At 41.4% G+C, this 25,890-nt stretch overlaps 1 protein-coding gene across 4 annotated transcripts in view; it reads right to left on the reverse strand.

Moving 5' to 3' along the window:
• Positions 1-25,155, reverse strand: part of LOC126047609 (solute carrier organic anion transporter family member 1C1-like) — a 58,932-nt gene extending 33,777 nt beyond the window's left edge. For 2 of the 4 annotated variants that reach the window (XM_049821443.1, XM_049821438.1), the window contains exons 1-15: positions 25,021-25,155; positions 22,970-23,039; positions 21,219-21,364; positions 17,791-17,932; positions 16,903-17,035; positions 16,145-16,266; positions 15,068-15,214; positions 13,857-13,955; positions 12,835-13,080; positions 11,801-11,965; positions 8,404-8,599; positions 7,176-7,341; positions 6,554-6,738; positions 2,319-2,383; positions 929-1,046 (exon numbers count right to left, since the gene is read on the reverse strand). In XM_049821443.1, the coding sequence (XP_049677400.1) occupies positions 929-1,046; positions 2,319-2,383; positions 6,554-6,738; positions 7,176-7,341; positions 8,404-8,599; positions 11,801-11,965; positions 12,835-13,080; positions 13,857-13,955; positions 15,068-15,214; positions 16,145-16,266; positions 16,903-17,035; positions 17,791-17,932; positions 21,219-21,347 (1,913 nt within the window). In that variant the 5' untranslated portion in view covers positions 21,348-21,364; positions 22,970-23,039; positions 25,021-25,155. Of the gene's footprint in view, positions 1-928; positions 1,047-2,318; positions 2,384-6,553; positions 6,739-7,175; positions 7,342-8,403; positions 8,600-11,800; positions 11,966-12,834; positions 13,081-13,856; positions 13,956-15,067; positions 15,215-16,144; positions 16,267-16,902; positions 17,036-17,790; positions 17,933-21,218; positions 21,365-22,969; positions 23,040-25,020 lie in introns of those variants that run through there. The other 2 variants (XM_049821441.1, XM_049821440.1) reach the window with 2 other exon arrangements.
• Positions 25,156-25,890: the final 735 nt, after the last annotated feature.

Genomic DNA, 25,890 nt, shown 5'->3' on the forward strand with positions numbered 1-25,890 from the left:
GCGCTTGCCAGATCACCCAGGTCAGGTATTGTGTGGTCTGGGGCCAAGAAAGTGTCTCAGGCATTGACTGACATCCTCCTCCACCCCAATGTGCTTCAGTGAGAATAACACTAATATTTCTAGGGCAGATAATCTATTTTTTGTTTGCCTCATAAACAGTACCAGTGATACCAGACCATTTGATCGCATTTTTGCTTTATGGGCATAATGATAGTAACAACAACAGCAGCAACAATAACATCATTATGCTTTATTAGTAATGAGTCTCAAGTGAGCTTCTGTTCTTTTCTTCAAATTTGCAAATCAGGATGTACCTTCCTCTCATGTTTTTCCCTGGGGGTGGGGGGAAGGGCAACCTGTTCTCTCATTTTCTATTTACCATTGTTACTCCATTCTCCATTTTTGGTAATGCTTTTCATGAATGCAGTTCAGATAATTACTCTCCTCTGGCAATAAATTGATAAAGACAACACTGCACTTAAGTCTCTAGATAAGCCGAGCATGCTTCGTGGCACCCTTCCCTTCCTTTTTGTTGTCCAGCTCCAACATGGAGCAATGATGAGGTTTAACAGCCCTTTTACTTATTTACTTACACACACACACACTCTCACAGCAGAGTTTTTAAAAAATGGGGGGAGCCTTAGCATAAAATCGAGGTTTTAAATGAATGGTCTTTTTGGCAAAAAATAAAGTGACTTAAATATTTCCAGCCGATATCAAAATAAGATGACACCCCCTGCTCCCCCCAAAGAGACTAAACCAAAAGAGAATGCTAAAACCTGAGCATTATTGTTAATATTGCTGGCCAGACTCTTTTCATTTGTCATCAAATCATTCACTCACATCTTCTGACAGAAATTCTTCTACCAGTGCCAGTAGAGGTACTTAAAGAACACAAGTTAAGGAACAAAGGGAGAGGAGCTGTTACCTGAGTGCACTGGCGTCGTAGAGTCTGCACGCTCCTCTTCCCCCACATCTTTTGCTTCCCCATTTCAGGCAAGTGGTATCTATGGCCACTCCAAAATACACTGGGGCTGGAATTCCCGCTGGGTGAATTTAACACATAAATAGAGGCAAGAAGGTTACTTTCCCGGGTGATCAGTTTTGATCTAGAGGCATGTTCAAGTGGAACATTAAATCATACATTCAAACAGCAATGGCACTTCCACACTGTTTGCTGGTTTGAGAAGTCGTGCCTTATGTTGCTGAGGCACACACCGCCCTTTCCTCCCTGTGGGGAACCGGGGCAGGGAGGAAACGCAGCTGGACATCAAAAAGCCTGTGGACGTCAGCAGAAGGAGTACTGGCCATGGCTTGGTTTCCTCACCCTGCAGGACCCCTCTGGGGAAAAAAAAAGAACCTACTTCTCCTTTCTTGAGAGCGATGGAGTCTGTTCAGCTTGGGGCTGGGGGATGTCCTGTGTGTTGGTTGGGGAGGGGGCAGAAGGGTGACAGACAGTGGGGCTGGGAGCCTGTAGTGGGGCTACAAGTATCCTGCAAGTATCCTGAGATCCTACCGTGGCAGGATCAAACCTACTGCAGTGCTTATGGGTGATGGAAAGGAGAAGCCTTTCTTCAGGTGCTAATGGGGACATTGTGGACTCTGTGCAACCTGGGGGGGGGGGGGGGGGGGGGGGGCATCCATGGTTGCTGAAGAAGAAAGTAAGCCTGGAGGGAAAATCCTGGCCTGCAAAGGTGTGAGAAAGGACCCCAGATCTTGTTTTGATGTCATTTCATCCGCCTCATCCAGCTCATCTAAGTCTGGTCTATGTAAATAAGTGACTTGCTGCTTGCTAACGATTACCTTTTCTATGAAGACCTAGAGGATTTTAGAGTTTCCAGTTCATTGACATCTCATGTTACCCCTGATTTTAGAGAAAACTTATAGATGGCTCTACCACAAGGCTCCAGTGAACCCTGCCCTCGGGCACACCTGTACTTAGATTAATTCCCTTAGAAACTACTGAAAATATGACTGAAAAATGATCACAAATTCTGAGCCATATCTGTTCTACTATGCTTGTTGTTAAATAAGAAGAGGCAAGTAATTTTGATGTTAGCTTCATAGTCCAAAGGATCACTTGTCACCTCTACGGATGTTAGCCGTGTATATTTTTATTATACCTAAGATACAGTTATATGATTTATGAAATACAAAGCTGCTTCCTTTTTCCAACCCTTTTCCTACTTTTTTAAAAGATCTTGTAATATTAGCTTGTCAGTTAGACACCGTTCTTTCCAACAATCAAAGTTTAATTCAAGAATAAATAATTGGCCAGGAGTATATTAAAATAGACCCAAGAGTACAACCGGACTTACCAAGTACTCTTATTGCCAGGGTGTAGATACCAAGTGCAAATGATTTCAAGTGTGGTTTAATGCATCTAAACAAAAAAAAAAAAAAAAAAAGGTGTTAAATAGAAATAAAGAATTGACTAGATAATTTCAACACAAATAGAAAGCAAGAAGGAAAGAAATGTGACTTTTTCCTCCTTATACTTACTAACACAATGTAAATAATGTGACAAAATCAGAACAGTATCTAGGACTTCTGAACATCTATATTCAATATTACATTTTAAGAAGGTAGTTCACTTTCAGATAATACCAGCACTTAGATTTTACTAATGCAGAACAAGAAAATTGGTGGTGAAATCATGCATCATTGTATAGTCTTATTCAGTTAAACACTTTCTGAAATTGTGGTTCATGACCCAGTATTTAGCCACTCAATTTTCCTCGCAGCGTATCTAGGATCAGGATCACACCTCTTATAAAGGTAAATCCTCCAAGCCATTCTCTGGCCATTTGAGACTTTACTGAACTTGCAGTGGGGGCCCAGCGCAGACATCAGTCCTTCTGGCTCCAGATCAGCCCTGCTCCAGCCTTGGGTCGTCATTCTGGCTCTTCTAGGAGGGTGGAGATGGTGGGCAGGAGAACAGCTGCCTTTCACATCCATGTTAGCCGTGGTGTGCATATGGAGCCACTCAAATTAGTAGGACTCACCTGCTGCTAAGCTCACCAGCTGCTAAAGTATTCTACTTCACCCAGCATGTATCAGACTCCTTATTAGAATACCTAATCCAGCAAGAACCTGAGTGTATGCTTTACTTTTAGCATGTGAGTAGCCCCACTCACAAGATTAAATTGGGACGTGCTTGATATGTGTGGTAACACATGTATCGTTATGGTAAGTGATAAAACTCCCTGTTGTCACAGTCATTCTATTCAAAATAAAAAAAAAAAAAAAAAGGACTAAAATTCAGTTCTTTCTATGGATAAACATAGCACTTTGGAGATCTAGTCTATGTGCTCTGAACTTGGATGGGCTCAGCTTCTGCAGAAATTCATGTAATTAGGAATACCTTCTATAAAAATAGTAAAGACGTTGCAGAACTCTCATAAAACACACACCAGTGATGTTTTATGATTTCCCAATGTAGCTGCCAGAACAGCATTAAGAACCCGTACTGTAAATGATATTTGGGTCATCTTCCCTTAATTTAGTGAAAATGGAAAAGAACATGAAGGACATATATGGAAAACAACACCGAAGTACCATGGTCAAAAATTCATTGTGCGCATCTCATTTTGTAATCTGAGTGTTCTATTCTCTAATGCCCTGATCATGGATTATCATCATACATTCTGTTATATTGTGGCTTATATAGGCACTGCCATCCATGCAGGCATGAATGTAATATGATTTTGAGCTGGAAGAACAGTGTTTTACCCTACTATCACATATATGCTACACAAGTAAGCCTCAACCTAGAAGTCCTTTTAACCAAATGTGAGGGCATAGAAAGCAAAAAGTGGAAAACAAAACCAATAACTGGGTATTTACTATGTGTTCCATAGGATTTATATCCTTCCAAAAAAAAAAATCATCTCTTTCTGATGGAAAAAAAATTGTTTGAGCATTTGTATTGTCTTTGCGCGGAAACACAAGTTCTTTGCAATCCTAAGCGATAGCCAAACCTCTCAGGGAGATCTGAGACTTCCTTTTCACTGCCTAATCACCTGGTATTAATAGCTTGTACTTGAACAACAGCTATCTGAATTGCAGGGGTTTTTTCTCCAAAACTTCAGGGCTTTCCCAAGTCCCTTGGTAATTGTGATTAGTCTAATACCATTAAAAAGACATTTCAGCAAATGGCTCGGTCACTAGCTGTGAGCATATTTCAATGATTTAGTTTATGTAAACCCTTGAAATAAATGTCACTAAATCATATAGGCTTTTAGGAATTTAACTGTATCTGTGTTACATGGTAGGTGCAACTGTATCTGCTCATCTGAAAACATCAGCTTGCTTAAGTAAGTGCTGGTATCTTATCAGAGTGGACAGAATACTGAATAATTTTAAAAACAGGTAATTGGAAAAAAATACTTAATGAATTCTGCAACTTGACCTTGGCACTATTTGTTTTCAAAGGACATTTATTTTCTTTCTGGGAACAGAAGCACACTTTCAGTTCAAACAGATTTCCAAGGAAAGTCAATCAGTCATGGATTTCAGAAAAGCAAGCAGGAGCTTAAAGTGGAATTGTGCCCACAGGTCATTTGCAGAGGGAAAAAAAAAAGAAGAATTGAACTTACTGAAACATGTTTTATTTAGCTGCACATCAGATTTGGGTGCTTCAATCCAGCAGAAAAACACATAGCTTCCCAGTTTCAGTTAAATGGCTTTCAAAGTAATATGATTTTCAACAGAAATAAAAGCTCTGGAGCAGAACCAATAAAGCTGTTTTGCTGATTTCATATAACTAAATGTTTTAGTATCATTACTGAAAACCCCTCTAAGCTTTTCTAAATAAATCCATTAAGCATCAAGTCCCCTGAGAGCAAGTTCTTAGGGTTGAGAAGCGCAGACAACTCTGTATGATTTAAGCTCGTAGGTGTTCAGCTATGAATGTCTCCTCCCAGACACTTTTGCAGTGGAGACAAGATGGAAAGCAGGAGGTTGAGCATGGCAACAATGGTTTCAAGGTCCTGTGTGGTACCATATCTGTACATTTTCTATCATATGTTTCATGGATAGAAAGGGGACATCATGTGGAGGGAAAGGGGAAGGAAACTGCATCCCTGCATAGCTCTATGCCCATATTTATAGAACAACAAAAAAAATCCCCCTGTGTCAGAAGCAACCAGAGAGGGCAATCTGGCAGAAATCCTGAAGGCTTTACTACAAGCTCTCAACTCATGCATCATCTTCCTCTTGGTGCATGGACAGTTTCAATGGTGCATAATCTTCAGTAAAAATTGTCTAAAATGGATTATAATATGATTGTTATTCTTGGAGTGACTCCTTGGAGAGAGAGACGCCACATGTTTTTGCAGTACTCAATGGTAATCCTACAAGGTGGGTGGGGAAAGCTGTGGAGCTTATATGGTGTAAGGCATATGCCTTACTGGCAGTGTTTGTGGAGGGCAGTGAAGGATTCTCACCTCAACCATTTCTGAAAGTCTCTGTGTGAATATTAATTCTGGTTCAAGGACTGTGCTGGAACCATAGCTGAAGTTACATTTCTTTATTTAGTTTTTTCCATATAGCCTGTAATCAGCCAGTTATAGCACTGGCTTTTTCCACATGATATAGACACTGGCAATGAGACAGGGCCTGTTCCAAAAAATTTCATTCAAAAACAAAGAGAATTTTGGGCTAAGAAAACACAACAATAATAAAGATTAGTTAAACTGTATTAACCGTTGTTTTGTATAAGAAGTAGAATGTACCCATCTGGAAATAATTTGGAAAGAGGAACTGAGGAAGAAAGCTTTCCAAAACAAAGCAGAGAAGCACTTAGAATCCAAAAATTGCGAGAAGATGACCAAAATCCAGATTAATTGCTGGAAGTATTATATTCCTTTTGCACTTTCTAAAATTAGCTTAAAAGCTTACACTCATTGATGGACAAATAGTTCCAGCAGCTAAATACATATTGGAACAATCCTTTGGGACAAGCATTTAATAAACCCATGATTGTTATGACAGAAAAAACCAACCATCTCATGCTAAATGTCTTTGTTTTGAAGAGAGAAATCTGGGACAGAACAATTATATGGAATAATAAAATGGACTAGAGGAGAAGAGTTGAGTTTATATGGAGGGTTTGGGTTAGATCACCTCTGTGTAGCTGTGCATTGGTATCCATAGCAACTGGCTACCTATAAGCATACACGTACACATATTGGCACGTGCAGAGCTAATTTCCATTTGCATGGAGGCCATTTAACACCATTCTGGTAATGTAAAAGGCATTAAGGGAAGTGGAATTTGATATAAATAACCAGGCCTCCAATAGCATGTTTAAAACCAGAAAGGTATTGCTGGTAGAGATAATCATAAGCACATTGTTGCTTCAGTGGTAGAAAACTCATTGTCAAGGTATGAGGGTGCCTTTCAAAAAAAAAAAAAAAAAAAAAAAAAAAATTTTAAAAGCCACCTTGCATAGCTGAAAACATTTCACAATACTAGGCGGGAGGGAGACCCAGTTACACATGTTGAAACACCCTGAGAACATTTGGCAATGCTAGCAGAAATTATTTCTTACCTTAGAAGCAGTATGTATCCAGGTGTGCCACCTACTGACAGAGTATATGAAGTGATAACTGATATTACCAGAAAATACAGAAACATTTTTGGACACTCATTTCCTTTTTGACATGGTCCCACCACAGCTGAGGAGCTTTGTGAAGGAGATTGCAAGGTTCCCACGCAACTGCAGTTAAAAAATACCTGGAAGACAGCAGGCAAAAGTGTACGATAACCTAACCAGCAGAGAAGTGAATGTTCAGGAATTGCACGTCATGCTTTTCTGGGTAGCTGAAAGTTTAAATCCAAACTGGAAAATGTTTTTCAAAAGGAAGAGGCTTGTTCATTGAAGGAGAAATTTATAAAGAAAGTGCCTACTGTTGATGAATGTATTTAGTGGGTTTTTTAAACAGTTTTGGTTGCCAACGATGAAAAAACCCCTCTTACATTCTCTGCTTGGGATTTCTGCTGGAAACAGCAATTGAGAAAGTTTTAAATGTGGGTGGTGATTGCTAAAAAATCCTGAGGAGTTTAGGGCTGGAGAGGACATGCCTGACTGAATTTTAATCCACTTACTCTGACAGGACTGGTTGTATTAGGAAAACTACCACATCACATATGGACATGAAAGATTGTCTTACGGTGTTTTTCCCACTGCCGTTGGATGCTTGGCAGCCGGCGAGACAAGCAGAAATGTAGGTAACTCCGTTTTCCCCACAGATGGGGTCCCAGTCATTCTTGGAACATGCACAGCCTGAGTTGCACTCTGAAAACAGGGCTTGCTCGTAATCAGTCATCTGTTTAGTTCTGGGGAAAAAGAGAAATTGCAATGATGTTTTCTAGCAGATGTGGAAGAAATCATTATGAAATCATGGGTTATGCTCTCTGCCAGGCGCACCTGGCCAGACCTTCTGTCTGTAGTCCATTAAGGTGTTGTCTCTTCACATCCATGCAGCAGTATAAATTCTTATTTCTCTGTTATCAAAAGGTTTTCACAATTTCACACCACCTACTGTGAGATAGTAGTTGCTTTATTAAGGGGGACAGCTAACAATTTCTATTCATGCATTTTCTCAGATTTTCTAAGATTTCAGTTATCTGAGGCTTGATGCCCTTTTAACAAAACTGGACAAAAAAGTTTGATTACTCCAGTGGCAAAGAGGGGAGTGAGTTACTCATGGGAAATGGTCACTGCAGAAGTTAGTGAGGAAATTATCAGAATGGGATTCATCCAAACTGAGGGTCTGATACTTTGCATGACAGCTGTCAACTTCAGCCAGCTGCTGCTGAAGTCACTAGCAGAGCAGTTCCTGGGGCTGCTGTGGAGTTGGTGCTGGAAACTCCTCCCAAAAAGTGAGTTTTACAGAGTAATAGCATGGGCAAAAGTGACCAAAAAGTGCTAGGCTCAGGTGTAACTCATGGTTAACATCATGGCTAACTCATGGTTAATCCATCAATCCCTAAGTTTTGGGTTCAGAGGCTATTAAATGCCATGGGCTGTTCAGCAGCACACAGAGGCAAGGAACAATTAATTGAATGTCACCCTCCCTACTGAGCTCCTCACATTTCCAGAAATCTCTAGGCTCAAAGGATGGGTCCCATGGCAATAATAATTAAAAAGTAATCAGAAAAATAATCTGCACTTGTGGCACAAACGCCTCTGGGCTGAAGGCAACAATCACGAAAGGGTTCTGACACAATGCCCACTGGAATAGATGGAGCGGCTTCCACCACATCGAATCAAATTTCTGGGAAGCCTATTTAGGTCAGTCATTCTTTTTCCAACAATATATACTTTGTGGAATAAAATGAGGAAGGAGTTCGGTTTGCAAGAGCACTTTATGCTGAAATGTGCCCTTCCCAGCATACCCGTGGTACGACACGGTCAGTCCGGCCACATCTGAGTTCTCACAGCCCATTGCAAATAATGAGAGGAGCAAAAGGTAACCAAAGAAAGATGATCCCAGGGAGAGTTTTGCAGCCCCTAAAACACTGATTCTGAATTTTTTCATGATCAGTCCCCCAGAGAATATGCCAAAGGCCACAGCAGGAATGTTGATAAGACCTGAAATCAAACAGAAAAATCTGTATTAATGAAAACACTAGCTCAATGGACTATCCCCCTCAGCCACAAAACCAGCCGCAGCAATAAGATGAAGCAACAAAATACGAAAACTCTTCAGTCGGAGCATTTTATTTGTCCAGACTTGGATTGTTCCTACAGAGGTGCTGCGACTGCTTTTAAAAACTTCCTCACAGGGAAAGGTTTCTTTGCTAGTTCTTTGATAGAGAGATTATGTATAAAGTTTAGATAATGATCTTCCAATTTCTTGAGCTAGGTGGTTTTCTCTACAGTTCGTTTGTCAGTGGAGGGATTGTTGTAGTGTTAATTTAAATACTTTTAGGGTTATTTCTCACAAGAGCTGCACTGGGCACAGACAAGTCACCTAGGGCATTGTGCTGCTTAGGGCAGCCAGGACAACCACCGTCCCACTGCACAGTTTGGGGCTTTGCTATAGACCTTCCCTGTGTCCTTCACCCATACAGCAACAGTAGGAGGAACGGGGGCCACTCTCTACGGCTGCCCCACTCTGGCTTTCCAGGGCAGCTCCTCTCCTTCCCTTTTCCACAGACAGGAGGAGCCCGAATGACTCATTCCTGGAGGGTAAATTCAGTTTTACCTACAGTGGTATGCAATCTGGAGCAAGACCTGCTTTTTCTGTTTTGATTCAGCCATGAAACCAATAATCCCCTAGAGAAGTCTCCGAGAGGGAGAAAGCCAGTGTTACGTCATTGCGTCCGTGCCCAGGAGAGTTAGGGAATTTCTCTGGTTTTGGTTGTTGAAATGGTCCCTTAGGTGAGTATTGCAACAGCAGAAGGATGGGTATACCCCATGGGCTCTCTTCTATCAGGCTTCAGGCAATCAAGTGAAAGAGCACTGAAGGAAACATGTAAAATTGGGTGACTGTTAATCCTTACCTGGACAACTTTGCTCAAAGCAGTGTCCATATGGGTAGACATGGACAACAAGACCAAAAAAAAATCCTGTTCAGTACGTGCAAAAAAGATGTAAATAGAGATCATCATAAATGATACTGCACAGTCAAACAAGATGTCCTTTTCTGGATTTCACTGTTACTGAAAATGATCTTCCAATCTTTACCAGCCAGTTCCAGTGCATTTAGTTCCCCCTTGCACAGGGCCGTGCATGCGGTTTGCAGCTTTTAATTCATGCTGATGTGTAGCAGTACCATGCTGAGCGAGCCTCCAAAACATTAGCAAGTACCAAAGCATACATGTATTCATATAGCAGATGAAGTTTCAGAAGTTTCCTCACGGGACTGGAGGTATTACAACATGTTTTCAAATGACTTGGTATAAATCACCAATTTATGACATTAAGAGTCTAATCTGCCTGCTACAAAGTGCACTGGGATACCTTAAATTTCTGGCTTAAGTCAGTGTTTGATCCACCTATACACATGGAAAAAATCAGTGCTTAGAAGAGATGCTAGTAGGTATGTTTGATGTTAGAAAAAGCCTTATTCTATCTAGCGAACCCAGGAGTCAGTATCTTGGCTGAGTACCTGAGCCCAGTTCAGTTACTGACACAGTTCAGGAAGCTCCCCTGGGGTGGTATTTTTCACTCTGCACATACATGAAAATTGTACTTCAGGGGATTTAGAAGCAGCATCCAAAATGTAGCACATGTAAATTAACAGTCCCTATATACCAGGTTTTCCTGTTCTCTTTTGCTTGTAAGAGAGGACTGGGATTGGAACTGGGAGCTGTGTGATGCACCAGAGAGTACCTGCACTCTGCCTGCCCAATCCTATGCCCCCCTTTTCTTTGTGCCTTTGTCTCATAGCCTTACAGGTAACTCCATTGCTTCACACTGGCATTGGGGGGGGGGGTGGGGATTGTGATACAAATTGTTTAAAAAAAAAAAAAGAAGAAGAAATAGGAAAAGAGATAGGGAAAGGGAAATAGACACCGCTAGTTCTAGTCAGCCCTCAGCTTTCTTAGCAAGGGTGGATTGGGAGAGAAAGCAAAAGGAGGAAGGTATAACACCTTATTGCAGGGATGGCCACTCAGCCAGGATCCTTCCCTAGCCAAGCCATCACACGTTCTCTGTTGGATATAGTCCCTATGCTTTGTGAAATCAGATGGATCTTAATCCTTACTCAGTTTGCACATACCTGAAAGCTTAGCTCCAGAAAATCTTTAAATATAATGAGAAGTACTGTACTGAATGTAGGGATTGTTTTCTGGACTTTCTCTGGCCATCGACTATGCCTGAAGATTTCTCCTTGCTCTGAGGAGTTTCGTGCCAGGAAATTCCAGCTTCTATCTTTAAGGAATTAACATAGCACAATGGATCAATACAGCTTTTCTGCATATATATACCGCCGTTGCTGTGCAACTAATGCTGCTCTGAAACAAGGCAGTTCCCTCTGTATTGGATAGATGTAAACCTCTTTGCTGTCTAATGCTATTGAATCCCTGGACCTCAGGAACTGAACTCAAGCCTGTAGGCAGGTTCAGCAACTGGGCAGTGAAATTCACTGTCCTGAAGACATCTCCAAAAATGTCCACCTTGGTACCCAAATGCAGAAGCAGCTTTTCTCTCCCTTGTGCTGTACGGGAGGGCTTGTGAGACTAACTTCACAACAGAGAAAGGCTCTTAGGTAAAGTTAGGGCAGAAATACCTATTTTTCCTTCACCAGCATCACACTCAGATAATGTTAGGGTTTTAATGCATGTATTGTGTGATCACTAATATGACTTTGACTTCCTTTTATTTAACCTTTTCAGAAAGTAAATTACTGGCAATATCACAGCTACTTTATGGTCAGTCCTTTAGCACTCACTGAGTTGATCTCCATTTCATTGAAATAAATGGGAAGCCAGCAAGGGAACAGAACTGCCTGATGACAAATTTATGTAAAGTATTTTAAAATTAATTCTCTTTTTAATTATTCTCTTGTGCTGTACATACATTATTTTTCAATTTTCCAGTAAAATGGGAAATAAGGTATCAAATCATGTAAACTTTTGCAGTAACTGTTGCAAAGATAAACTCAGAGCTAACTGGTCCTAAAGCAGAGATGACATAACTTACCTTCTATGAGCTACTACTTAAAGCTGGAGAAGGAAGGAGAAGAAATAAATGTACTCTAAAAAAATCAAATTTTCCTTATATGTATGTATATGCCACTCCTAAAATGTCCATTTTTAAGATGTCACGAAGCAGATATAACATTACCTATAACAAAATTAGTTTTTGAAGATGTTTGCCCATACTGTTGTTCAATATACTTTGGCTTATATGTCACCATGCCAATTAAAGAATTGAACTGAATGATACTTGCACACAAATACAGAATGTAAACAGGATTCCCAAAGAGGTTCTTCAGTGATGGCAAGAAGTCTGCAAGACAAAATGGCAGAAATGACAACCAGGCCAGAGAAAAACTGCTGTGAATAATGCTTTGCAACATGTTTGCACTTTCAAAAGAATGACTGTGGAACGTTCCAGAAGGAATTCATGAAGTTCCATGATGCTCCTAAGACTTGCTCCCCATTGGGAGGAACATGGGGGAACAGTAGAGCAAAATACTAAGCATCAATTTCCCAGAAGAGATATCTTGTGTTATATATCTTCTTTTGATCATAAACAAGGACTGATTTGGTTTCTATGTGTCCTCAACAGCCACAGCATCTTTTAGCTTAATTTGGGGGCAGAGGGTGCTCAGCACAGCTGACAGTAAGCACAGACATATTGAGTTACAGATTCAAGTACTGAGGGAAAATGCTTTTGGCAAAGTAGGGACAAGGAAATGCAATTGTGCAAAACAGCTTGTGTCTAAATCCAGACAGCCTCCTAAAATACTGTATCTGGTCTGTGCCCATCCCTATTCTGATCAGATATTGTATGTGTTTTTCTTATGAATGACCTTAAGGAAAAAGTTTTAGCAAAAACTGAGAATTTTTTTGACCCCCGCTTCTGCAACAGTCACTATCTGTGAATGAAAAATTTTTGCAGAGTTTCATGATATTTGCTGGGCCACTAGTGTAATTTTACAAATCTCAGCTGGAGAAATTCTGCATGCAAAGCAGGTCCAGGGGACAATGAAAAGACCATTTTTGTGCATACTAGATAGGTGGAGAGTGACACTTGAGGGAAAAATAGTAATTCTGAGGCCATTAAAATGTGGCCCTAGACAGTATAAAGTTTTAAAGTATAAGAGCCAGTGAGAGAAAGACTCAACGGTCAGGAAGGAAACTCCAGTGACTTGCCTTTTGCCATCTCAGCAATCTTCACTTGTTGCTGATAAGATTTGTGTTGGTCCTTGTTATCCTCAGTGATGAACTTTGACTGCTCAGAGGAGGTACTGGAGTCCTTTCTGCTCTCTGGTTTTGGGAGGTGCTTTGGCAGGAACCAGAAGGGGATGCCGGCCAGGACGCTAATCACACCTGCTATTAAGTAGCCCAGCCACCAGGCTCCCACCCACTGCACGTCCTTGTGAGTTATTGTTACACTGTCTGGAGAAAGTCAAAAGAAGGAGAAACAAATAAACACTTTTCGAGAATGCTTGCTGATAACAAGGAAGGTGATTTTGCAGGGACTTTCTCCAGAGGAGTCCCCCCCACCTCGCCAGGTTTAGCTGTGCTGCGTGACTCTATCGGTGTTACAGGAGCAATTGTGGGGAGGCGATAAGGACTCACTGATTCCTGCGACACAGCGGCAGCCTTCCCCTGACACCGCAGGGTCCCCAGCCATGCTGGTCGCAGTCCCCAGAGAGGCTGCAAGGCCCAGGACAAAAGGTAGTCCGCGTGGCCACGCACTTGTTCCCAGTCAGGCTGTTCTGCACAAAAGTGCCAGGGAAAGACGGGGTGGAAGGTGTTTTCTCAGGAAGAAGTCAGTCAGGAACCCTGGTACCCATTGCAAGACTGCTTTTCTAGGCAATGACAGTGAACTATAAAACACATGCACACAGCTCTAGGCAGGATCCTGAGCCTCAGTCCTGCCTCCGCGTGATGCCTGCTGTCCCCCCCAGAGCCTCCTCACTGGGGCATCTCCTTGGGGGCACCAGATCTGCTGCAGCTGAGGAAGAGTCAGGCCTCCTACTTCCTCCGTACCCATCCTTCTTGCTAGCCTTTTCTGCACGGGGCATTGCATTGCTGTCATCCTTTTTATTTCATAAAGTGCCTGCTCTACCCCCGCTAGCCCCTTATGCCTACAAGATAACTAGATCTTGGCCTAAAATAGGCATTTTGGAGCCTGACTGAATTTTTAAAATCTGAGTTTTCTGACTTACCCAGATCTACAAAGCCAATGTCAACATAAAGTTTGGCACACAGGGATCCTAGAAGAAAGCCAAATATTGGCCCTATAATTGCAACTGTCTGTACGCAGCCTGCAATAGAAAACAGGGGACTGTTACACTTCTGAGTTAAAAAGAGCACTGGTTCTTGCTGTACCTAACAGCAAAGTGTGACATGTGAGGGGTAACAAGCGATGCAGTCTTAAAATACTGAGCCAACCTTTGCTCTCTGGCACGTTTGTTACACAAGTTAGAACATTTTCAAGAAGAAAAAAGCCAACAATAAAATTTCTGCCACTACATTGATACTTCAACTTTTTTTGTTATCATCCAATTAAAGACTGACATTCAGCCCAAAGGAAAAAAAGTCAGGGAACTGAGTTGCCTAAACTCAAGAGCAGCACCAGTCTATAATTGCTAGAAACTCTTTAGCTGACTAGATTAAGGTAACTGGAAAGCAAATGTCAATTATTTAAGCTAACCGATCACTTTAAGTTGTGGTGGGCCCTGAGTAGGCTGAAAAATCACTTTGCTTTGATACCCAATATTAACATGTTTCAATACACCCTCAGCCAAACTTTCTGAATATTTTGAATTTCAAAATTGATCTGGAAATCTGGGAAGACTGAGTCTTTTACAGAGAGAACCTGAGGTTTTGCCTTTTGCCAGACTGGAAACTTGTCAAGACCAGATGCTGATGGGGAAGCATTTTTTGGTAATATTTCAGGTGAATGTGCAGAGGTCTTCAGACAATGAACACAACAAGAACACTGATACCAACTTTTTAAAGCCTTAACACTATTGTTTATAATTCTACCTGAATCTGGAGGGAATGCTTTGAGTGCCTGCTGAAATTCTATTTAAAGTGCTTAAAAGAGTATAAGTTTTTTATCACTTTCCAGAGAACTGAATGTGCACAGAGGCTCAGCAGTCCACATCCAGAAGAATTAGGAAGATTAGGGTAACAGCAGGAACCTAAGGTCAAATTCTTTCCTCAAATTAAGATAATGGAACTGTGCTGGTATAATTAAAGGGGAACTTGGTCCCTTGAGTGTACACGACTGTTAAATAAACTTTAATATTGGAAATTATGCAAACAAAACAATCAGAGCAAGTTAACTCAATAACAATCATTCCATTATTCAGAATGACTCAGTTTCCTCTGGTGAAAAACCCCTTAGGAAAACCCCCAATATTTATTTTACCAATGTATAAGGCAGCATTCTCTTCAATGGCATAATCATCAATGTATGTAATTCCCAGAGGCTGGATAGGAGTTTCACCTATTCCACGCAGAAGATTTCCCAGTAGAACATAGATCCACATGGAAGAGCCTGCTTCTTTTTCACATCCTGGGTGTATCACAAGAGAGACAACAATCATGTGTTTTTCACAACAGTTTGACACTGAATGCACAGGACACTTAAAATACTTCTAATGTGGGAAAAAACCAGCATGAAAACTGTGAAAAAATGTTTTGTGGGTTGTGGGCATGGCATCAGCTTGAGGTGGACACACATTTAGCATGAACTTCTTCAGTCAAAGATAGTAGAAGTTGGCCAGTTTTATAAATTTGTTGCCACATCCCATTTTAGAAACCTTTTTCACTTCCTTCTAACCAAAACTGGGATCTCCTAATGGAAAGATTTGGGAAACATTGATGATGATAATGAGCACTACCAGCCACATCTAATCTACAGGTATGAAGATGCAAAATTACACAAGTTTTATGACATATAGAGGGTTTGATTTGCTCATCCACAGCTTATTCACGGCTGGGCATCAGGGAGGAAGGCTCCTTGCCCACGAGGAGCTCAACACACCCAGAGGGGAGACAGCTTTGTGGTGTGCAGAACAGGGTCAGCAGGCAGGGAGAGAAACAAGAAGGGGGGTCTGCAGGCTGGGAGACCCAAGTGGCTGTTTCCAGTGGGCCGAGGATCTAAAGGGACATTTCCTGGCAGAGGGAAGACCATGACTTTCCAAGGTCCCCATGGGAGATTGGTGTTTCTGCAAGCCACAAAGCTGCAGAGAGTTGCTGGAGGAGACAGCAAGGCTGGAGGAAAGGTTGCAGCCTGAAAAAATCTTGGCAGGGGGCAGTGGCAGTTATATATTTATTTTTAATAAATTTGCCTCAGCCAGTCGATCTGCCTTTTCTGTGGGAAAGATTCATCTGATTCCATTTAGTATTTTTTGTGTTCTAATAAACTATTGCATGAGAGTTTAGGAGTCTTTTGATGTATTTTAGTGTGCTTATCACAATATTTAACAGAGATCATTCTCACCTGCATTTATTTTTGCTTGAGATTTTTCCAAGGCTGAGAGTGGAGTTTGGCTTTTATCCTGCAGACACGGAGAGATGCTAACAGTTGAATTGATGGTGGAAGGGAATCTTTCATACCGATATCTGTTTATAAACCAAAGTTGCGTTTTACTGTCCCAACTTACAAGAAAAAGCAAACATATCTGTTACTACCATGGAAGATAGGCCCACAGCACTTAAATGAAAATTTCGTCTGCATCCAGTGTTGCCAATGATGGTTTACAGGGGATAAATGGAACTTGGTTTATACTGCTGTAGCACATGAAAATTGCCCTTTTGGTTCTCTTTGTGATACAGTGATGCATCTGAGTTTAACGGGCACTTTGCTCTGCCATGATGCACAAATCTGCACTAAAAGATTATCAGACTGTGGGTGTATCCTCTGGCTTGTGTCTGATATTCAGATTGTCTTCCTGAGTTTAGTGATCACTTCGTCACTGAAGCTTCAACAATTCTTAAACCGTGTCAAAATGTGGCCGACCAAGATCACAGACTAATAAAACTATAAGAAGTTGATTACAACTGAAAATAGCATATATGTGAAATTATTTGCTCTACAGTAATATGTCTTTTCATACACAAAAAAAACTTAACTAGAGTAACCACATCCACATATGCCCATTTCTACGGGCATCTTCACAATCAATGCCTAAATATTTTAGCGAGCTAACATTCAGTGTGCACAGCCCAGTTGGAAAATACCAATCTCTTTGTACTTACCGTCCCATGAAGAACTGGGGCATCGCAATTAGGAATGTTCCAGCTGACATAATTAAGCAGCCTGCTCCAATTATTCTTGGCCTGTGAAGCTTCGCTCCAAAGTAGCTTACAAGAATTATGATTAGGAGGTTCCCTTTAAGAGTACAAAAGAAAAATAAGAGATCCCCTAAAATAATGATTCCTAGTGTGTGGTATAGGCAGCGATTTGAAGGGGAGTGGGTTGATCGCAAGGGGTTGGTGTTTGACCCTCTTTCCAGGCATTCTTACAGAAGCCCAATGCCTTCCGTGATAAGACAACCATAAACTTTTGGATAAGCAGCTGGAAAAGAGAAGGACTGTGCCAGCTGAAGAGAACAAATAACCAGGAAAGCAGGAAAAGAGGGAATCACAGAGCTTTATACACTTAGGCTAACTGAACACCCACGAGATAAATTCAGTAATCTGAAATTGTCAGGCTGGAAACCTTAGTGCAATAAGGAAGGGGATGGACTGGACAATGAATGTAGATAACTGTTAGAGGTTTGTACTCTTGCTGCTTAATAAATCAAGAAGGGCAAACACTTGTGGGGCAGGTGGATTGCTGACAAAAAGAGAGAGAAAGCAGAAATCTGTACAGGTAAAATCTCATTCAACAGTCAAAATTTTTATTAGTGTTAATTAGCCAGACACTAATCTTATCAGATTACAGAATATTTAGGACTATGTTGAATTGCTTGTATTAGCAACCCTATCCCATCCAACGTAAGCATGCTGACAGTCATGCTGATTTTTACTAGGTGAACCTTGCTCAGTTTTAATGGTTCAAGGAGAGTTATACAATCATTTTTCACAACAAATTGCATCACTGTTTTTTTTCTGAAAACAAAAATGAGTTTCTACAGCACATACCAATTTCAAAACTTCCATCAATAACTCCAACCAAAGAGGAAGGGATGTCAAATCTTCTTTCTATTTGTGTGATAGTACTTTTTAGATAACTTCCTGACAGTGCTTTAGCAAAATAAACAAAAGACAATGCACCAAGAAATATCTGTGAAAGAAATTGACAGTGATTAAAACCAGACAGTAGAGAAGGCTTTACTTTATGAATTATTTTTAAACAATTTTTACATTCCCACCTCTTCTTTTCCCAAATAACAACACCAATATTTGTCCTACTTTTTGTGAAATGCTAGATTGCAGATTTGTCCATTTCGTATGAGCAATAATGATATAAACTCTTTCTTTGAAGGACAGAGATTTATCTCACGCTCCTGATCTCTCTAAGGAGGAGGTATCTTTCTTACACAATAAAAATAAGGGTAAATGCTAAGTGTGGCTTGGTGGGGAGGTGAGTTACTTGGGCATTTTTTAACACAGGTTTTTGCAATTAGCTGGATTTTAGAGTTCTGTTCTGGTATGCTCTTCCCACTGAAGCCCAGAGTGGCCAGGAGGGAGAGGGCTCTGCCTCCTTTTACATGGCTCCATGAGTCGACCAGCAACCTGCCAGGCAATTCTCTTCTAGGCTGGTCCTTTCTCCGCCAGATCTCTTGCAAGCTGTAATGCATACATTTTCTTTTTGAGTGCACACTCCGTTTTGCTGGGGGACAACCTTCTCTCATCCTTTTGTTTTGCAGAGGCAAAAGAGAGTTATTTTCTCTTAGTCATCACTATATCTGGTTTAGTGTGTTAGTCTGAATCAGGAGTGGGCTTTGGAAATGAAACTCCCACCCTCCTCACTGTGCTTTCATACATACTGAAAACGTGCAGACTGAATCCCTTTTACACAAAATTTAACTGGAAGACATGCTCCAGAAGGACATTACATTAACTTCAACAGCCAATGGCTCTTCAGTCTCTGGGACAAGACTAGAGCTGGTCTGAAGTAAGTCCCCACCCTGAAATGCATACAGTGGGAGTGCAGGGTCCTTAGCACCAACTCTTCCACTTCTGCAGAGCTATTGCCTAAAATTGCCTTCACTGAATGCAGCCTTACTGAGTTTAGGAGCTCCAAGGATACTCGCACACCATGCAATTAGTCACAGAAACCACAACATTGCTTTCTACCTTCAGATACAGGTTGTGCTGACTGAATATACATGGATGCTCTTTGTAAAAGGTGTTAAAAAAACCCCAACCAAACCCTAACCAGAAATTAAAAGACACAATAAGATTTCATATAAAGAGAGGTCTAGACCCTTGTCTCACTCCTTAGACCTGCTTTCTGAGCAATCATGCTTCCAGTAAGCAGGTGCTCTGAAGCGGGCTCACCGCTAGTGCAATACTCCTTACAACATCTCATTTGACAAGGCACATCATTGGTAATAACACTGGCATCACTGTTGAACGCAAATTCTTATGTTAAGGCTCAAATATATCCCTGTGTCACATTCAACACCCTTTATTCAGTGCTGATTATCCCTCCTTCAGAAACACTTGTGGGTAAATAAACAGTATCTGGTTCTTATTTCCTACAGTGAGGGCTCTCAACGAGCTCTCTAGTAAAAATATTGCCATAATATTTCACGTTTTCTGTGTGTTTACGCCCTTGGATTTTAAATAGAAATGGGAAGGCAAATACGGTTTTTCACAGGAAAATTGTATAGGTCAAACTACAACTTCAAGTGTCTCTGTCTCTCTTTGGCACAAGTTTTTCTACTGGGTTTGCAGCTGTCCCAGGAGGGAGATGGAGACTGTGTGCAGCGGTGGAAAAACGCTCCCAATTTAGATCTGGAACAGAAAGGTACACATGATTTCACGTTCATCCGTGGTTTGTCAGTGACTGTAAGTAAATATTTCACCACCTCTTTCTGGTTAATAAAGGCAATTTTAACACATGGGAACGCTGATAATTGGTAAAAACCACCTGTTGAATCCATATATTGTTTTGGTAACATGTTAGGAAAATACAGATCTGAAGCAGACTTTTTTGTGACTTAGAAATATCTTTAATAATTTCATACTGACTCATAAGACATAATCAGAACTGAAAAAGGGTTACTTCAATAAAAAAAAGAGGTTTTCTAAGTCCCTACTGGAATAAGTTAATCATATCAGTTTGGGTTCCAAGAAGACGCAAATTTTTTGAACAGAAAGAAACTGAGCTGAAATATCATTGCTTTTCTATTTTTGGAGCTAATAAGCTGATTCCCAACTGGCTAATCTGTGACTGAAGGTTATTCAATGAGGGAATCAGATTGCTGTTGCAGCAAATGAAGGAACAATGATAGAATTACTATTATGCTACAAATTTAATTAATACAACTCATCTTTTTACTTCAAAACAGGACCCCATTTCTGGGCCTTTACAGGATCAGACAAAATCAAGGAGAGTATTCAGGAATTAAAATATTTTTATAGCAGTCATCAGACTCAATTAATCCCACAATATCTTAACTACTTTGCATAATTTACAGACTTCGGGTCAGCTATTGCTGAAGTGATTGACTGTATTGGGAGCTGGACTAGTAGCTGAAAGTGGATGTATGTGTGCGTGTCTGAAAAAACAACAGAAGTAAAGACTGTGCAAGATGAAAAGAACTGGGCAAGGCCAAAGACTCATTTTATCTCACCTCACCATGGTATGGTGATTTATTGAGACCTCAATCAAGAGAGCATCAGCATTTTACAGTCTGGGTTTGGAAAGCAGATAGAGACAGTAGGCAAAGAATCATGCTGCCTCCTGTACCCCGGTGTCCTGTACAGGGAGGAATCCTCCTCCAAGGTGCAGCGGTCCTACCATCAGGTAGGTACAGCTACATTAAGAGGCTTAAAGCAGGGACATTCCATTACATCTAAGAAGTAGTTCTCATGGGTGAGAGAAATGCAGATACAGCAGCGATACTTCTGCAGTTTCGTTTCAACGTGATGTCATGCAGAGTTCTCTCAAATCAGGAATATTACAATAATACTTCGATAATGTAGCACTCAAAACACACAGACCATAATATGAATATTATTCTTCAGAGCTCGGAAGATTACCATGGCTACAATCTTAAAAAAGCAATCTGTACTAACAGCTGCCTGTCGTACCTGTCTGCCAATACTCTGTTCTTAACTTCAGGAAGATAAGGTGGTGCAATAAGGAAGATATAGTGACCTTTCAGGATGACCTTTGAAGATCTCATAACATGCAAGCCTCAACCAACATGTTATATATGAACATTGCCAAATGTTAGGCAAATAGAGATCAGACGCAGACTTTTTTTTGTAGCTTAGAAATAGATTTAATAGTTTCATACTGACTCAGCAAGACACAATCAGAACTGAAAAAGGGATAGTTCACCAAAAAGAGGTTTTCTAAGTCCCTACTGGAATACCAAAAACTCTTACTCTACCTTTATACCTCCACAACACGACTGTTTTTCCTTGGATGCGGAAGATTCAGATTTGAATGAAGATCGGTCAACAGGCAGGATTGTGTTGTTTGAGAAAAACTGAGTGTTTTCTTTTGATGAAATCTCCATGATGATATCCCCTGCCTCTAAACCAGAAAACATGGGGAACATTTTAAAAGGGCATCCTATTAGCTCAGCCTCAAAAGCACATCATGTGACAGCAACACCCCGCTGTACTGTTTTCCCTACAACAGCAATTATCAAACTTTACAACAGAATCTGACCAGTGCACTGGATGTTTAATTACGGAAATTTGCAATCCACTTGCCTATAATAAGGAAGATTAAATCATACTCAGCAACCAGTCATCTTCATTCTCTAGCTATCATCAATGTGATTTCATTGAACATTCGACCAAGCATTACCAGCAGAATAAATGAGGCTTGTTAACATTTCAAACATTTCTGAAGCCTATATGTAAGTTCACATTTCTAGATGTGACCACGTCTGCAGAGATTTCTCAGAGCTGATCTCTGAATTTCCCATATATCTGGGACATTAAGTAATTAGATCAAAAGAAATCTAGCCTCGTTAATGAGGGACATGAATTGTTTTAGATTGAAACATTAGCTCTAATCGTCTGATGTTAGCTAATGAGTTACACAAGAATAAAGAGGTTTAGTTCCCTTTACCATTTTAGATAGAGCCTTAGGGCTCAGTGGTCAATTGTTACAGGAAAAATGTGAATTTGCTTATTTGAAGGTAAATACAAAGAAGTAAAGAAAACCTAAATACTGCAATTTGAGAACAAAAGATATCAGTAATTCTTAAATCTCTACTTACATACTACAGTACTTTGTTCTTAATTTCAATCTCTAAATCAGATCTGAAAATATTTATGAAATCAGCTTCTGTGTTCACTTTTAAGCAGTACTATGTTTTATAGAACTGCTGGCTGAAAATAGGAATAGAGGTTCCTATTCTTTTGTGTTTGTCTAAAGACACAGATCTTACATAAGTAAAAAATATATATGGTTTTATGTATACATATATGTACACGTACATGCATGTGTTTTCATGGCTTCCCAAGGGTCTGTGAAGTAGGTGCTTGTGTTTCCAGAAATGTAAGTGAAAATAACAAAAGTATAGCTAGACGCTAAGATTTGCTTATGCAAATACCTGCCTAGCCTCTGTTCATATACGGACAAGGCAAAAAGACTGTGGCTGTGGTACCAACATTTTCACGGAGATCTCTCCATTACATCAGATGAAATAAGAGCTCCTGACTACATATAAGAGAAATATTTGTATTTGACACTGCCTTGACAGGGACTTTAATGTATTTCCTTGTCAGCACTAATAAGTATACAGATTTTTTTAAAACAACAGTAACGAAATAAGAATGGTTTGTGCCTGCTGCAGAAAACTTATAACCTATTCCTGCTATGCTTCTGACTTTCTTGCAATCTTGGGAAAAGTCACATCATCTCTCTTTGTCCAGCTTCTGAACTTGAACAATGGGGAATGACAGCATGTACTTCACAGCACTCGTGTGAGGAAAAATTCATTGAAACTTTTGAGCATGGGCATGACACTTTTACATAAGGTATGTTGCCATGGAAGCACATCAAATAGCCTTTAGCTTAAGGTTTGAAATGCTTTGCACATTACTACAACAGCAATCTCAGAATGAAAAAAAATATTGAAAAAGGAAAACATCTGAAACACAGCTAAAAGTGAAGTGTCCTTACCTCTGAGCAAAGCAACATCCAACTAGAGAAGGTCCAGCAGAGGAGCAGGGGGGCTGCACAGTCTCTTCCACTGCAGTCCACAGGCAGGGTTGATAAAAAAAAGAAAGAAAAAAAAAGGAAAAAAATGCTGTGGAGGTATGGGGGTGGAATATGACACACCGATGGCTGACAGCAGCATACAAGTTCATGCCACGCTGAGTTGGTACAAATCTCAAATGGACAGCAGAGCTTAAACAAAACTTATGCTCAGCAGTATAAAAAATTATTACAGTATAAAAATTATTAACATTTATTATCTGACTCCAGATGTCACATGAAAGCATGCTAGGAAGGACTGATAGCCATGAAAGTTTTATGGGCTTTAATATATCCCCAATTGTTCCTATGGCACAGCTTTAAGGAGGTCAGTAGTTTTCAGGCCCAGGGCAACCTGCAACCATATATCTCCGAGCGTTGGTTCAGCTGCCCTGACAACACCTCTGAGGGAAATCCTTAACACAAGACAGGGAGCAGAGCAGTGTGCCCGGTGGTACCACAGCCCACTGTAGTATTAGCTTTAATCTTTCCTCTTTTGTGCAGCTAGCATATGTAGGAGCATTTCACTCTAATCACAAACTTGCCCTATGCCACTCAAATGCTCTTTGGCATCACCGGTATTATACTGGGCGTATTGGTAATACGCTGCCAACCGCACTGGGACGACAGAGATAGTTCTGGTTTTATCCAAGCAGATACCTGGCTGGTAAAGATGGTGTCTTACTGACTTGGGTATAGTCACAGCCTCAGGTTTTTGCTGTATCTTGGTTACCATATTTCTCCAGTACCATGAAACGTGAAGACAGATAGCTTGTGTCAGCTCTTCCTTCCCAGATGTAGCAGGAATGCCAGCAAAATGTAGTCACAGAATCACAGAATCATATAATAGTTTAGGTTGGAAAAGACCTTTAAGATCATCTAGTCCAACCATTAACCTAGCACTGCCAAATCCACCACTAAACCCTGTCCCTAAGTGCCACACCTACACGTCTTTTAAATACCTCCAGGGATGGTGACTCCACCACTTCCCTGGGCAGCCTGTTCCAATGCTTGACAGCCCTTTCAGTGAAGAAATTTTTCCTAATATCCAATATAAACATCCCCCGGCACAACTTGAGGCCATTTCCTTCTTGAAGAAAGTCCAGCCTTCCTGGACTCCTTTGCCCTTCAGGACTGCCTCCCGAGGGACTCTGTCAATCAGTCTCCTAAACAGGCCAAAGTCTGCCCTCTGGAAGGCCAAGGTAGCCGTTCTGCTGACCCCCCTCCTTGCTTCTCCAAGAATCAAAACCTGCCATTTTGTGATCACTATGCCCAAGACAGCCTCCAACTATCACATCACCCACGAGTCCTTCTCTGTTCGCAAACAACAGGTCCAGTGGGGCGCCTTCCCTAGTTGGCTCATTCTGTGTCAGGCAGCTCTCTTCCTCACACTCCAGGAACCTCCCAGACTGTTTCTGCTCTGCTATATTCTATCTCCAGCAGACTTCTGGTAAGTTGAAGTCCCCCAAGAGAACAAGGGCTAGCAATTGTGAGACTTCTCCCCGCTGCTTACAGAGTATTTTATCTGCCTCTTCATCCTGGTTGGGTGGTCTATAACAGACTGCCACTGTGATATCTGCCTTGTTGGCCTTCCCCCCAATTCTTACCGATAAACACTCAACCCTAATTTTAAGCCCATCATTAAGCTCTAGATAAACAAAACACTCCCTAACACACAGGGCTACCCCACTGCCCCTCCTTCCTTGTCTATCTCTTCTGAAGAGTTTACAGCCATCCATAGCAGCACTCCAGTTGTGCTTCGTCCCACCAATGACACCTGAGAACAAGTCCAGGCGGGTGACACTGCCCGAAGGACAGCGGCTGGCCATGCTCACAGCTTCTCTCTGCCTGGCACCAGGGCTCACGGCTGGGGCTCCGACACCTCCTCCTATTCCTAGCTCCAGTTGGCCAGACTGCGGGAGCCCTCTCCGGTGGCTCTGCTTTCTATCCTACCGAAAGCACGCCCGATAACTCACCTGTGACACAGTTTGGGCAGCAGCGGCACTCACCCTCCTGAGGGCTGGCATGTGGGGTTGTGCCCAACGGTCAGGTCCAAGGATGAGTCTGTCCCTGAGCATGCATACGGTGGGCTGAGGCACAGCCAGGCAGTTCCTGAAGCAGCCCTCCACTCATTCAAACTCCAGGCAATGAAAAAAAAGTCCTTCCCCCCACTGGAAACTCCTCCGATTTGCAGTAAGCCTCCTTAGACATGCCTTTATTGTGTGTCAGCCCGCAGGCGTAGGAGCTGCACTTGCTAGAATAGGTGGACAGAGGAGACTGGTACAGAAACTGTTTACCCATGAACCCAGCTAAAGGACATCCTCTCTGAAAGTCGACTCAACAAAGAGAGGAAGAAAAGCCAAATCTTACCTGGCAGCAGAAATCCCCAGAGATGGTGCCTACCAGTTTTCGCAGGTAAGCTCCCTCTATTGCTTATGCATACCCATACATGCATGCATGAGTGCTGCTCCTAGCTTAGAAGGGGGAAAAAACTGGAGGGGAAAACCACCTCTTAGAAATTACCCTGTCTAGAGATGGTACATCTTATACTGGAGGTAGAAAAAGGAAAAAGCATAAGGGTGGGGGAACTTGTTTTGTTTCTTGTTTTGTCTGAGCACTTGGTATTCGTCTCCCCCCCATCCTCCTCCCCCACCTCCTCACTTTTTTTCTTCCTTTCTCCGCTCCTATCAGCTCCAGGAAAGTGGGCACACGGGCAAAGCAAAGACACTGGGTGCCCTAGCTGGAAGTCCTGAAGAGCATCTAAACACTTCAGGGGGTATTTTTCTTTGTAAGTTGCTGTAAGTTTGATGGGGCACGTGACAAAGCTTTGTGGAGAGGGGGGGAAA

Source organism: Accipiter gentilis, chromosome 18, assembly GCF_929443795.1.
Source record: "Accipiter gentilis chromosome 18, bAccGen1.1, whole genome shotgun sequence".
NCBI classification, from domain to species: Eukaryota; Metazoa; Chordata; class Aves; order Accipitriformes; family Accipitridae; genus Astur; species Astur gentilis.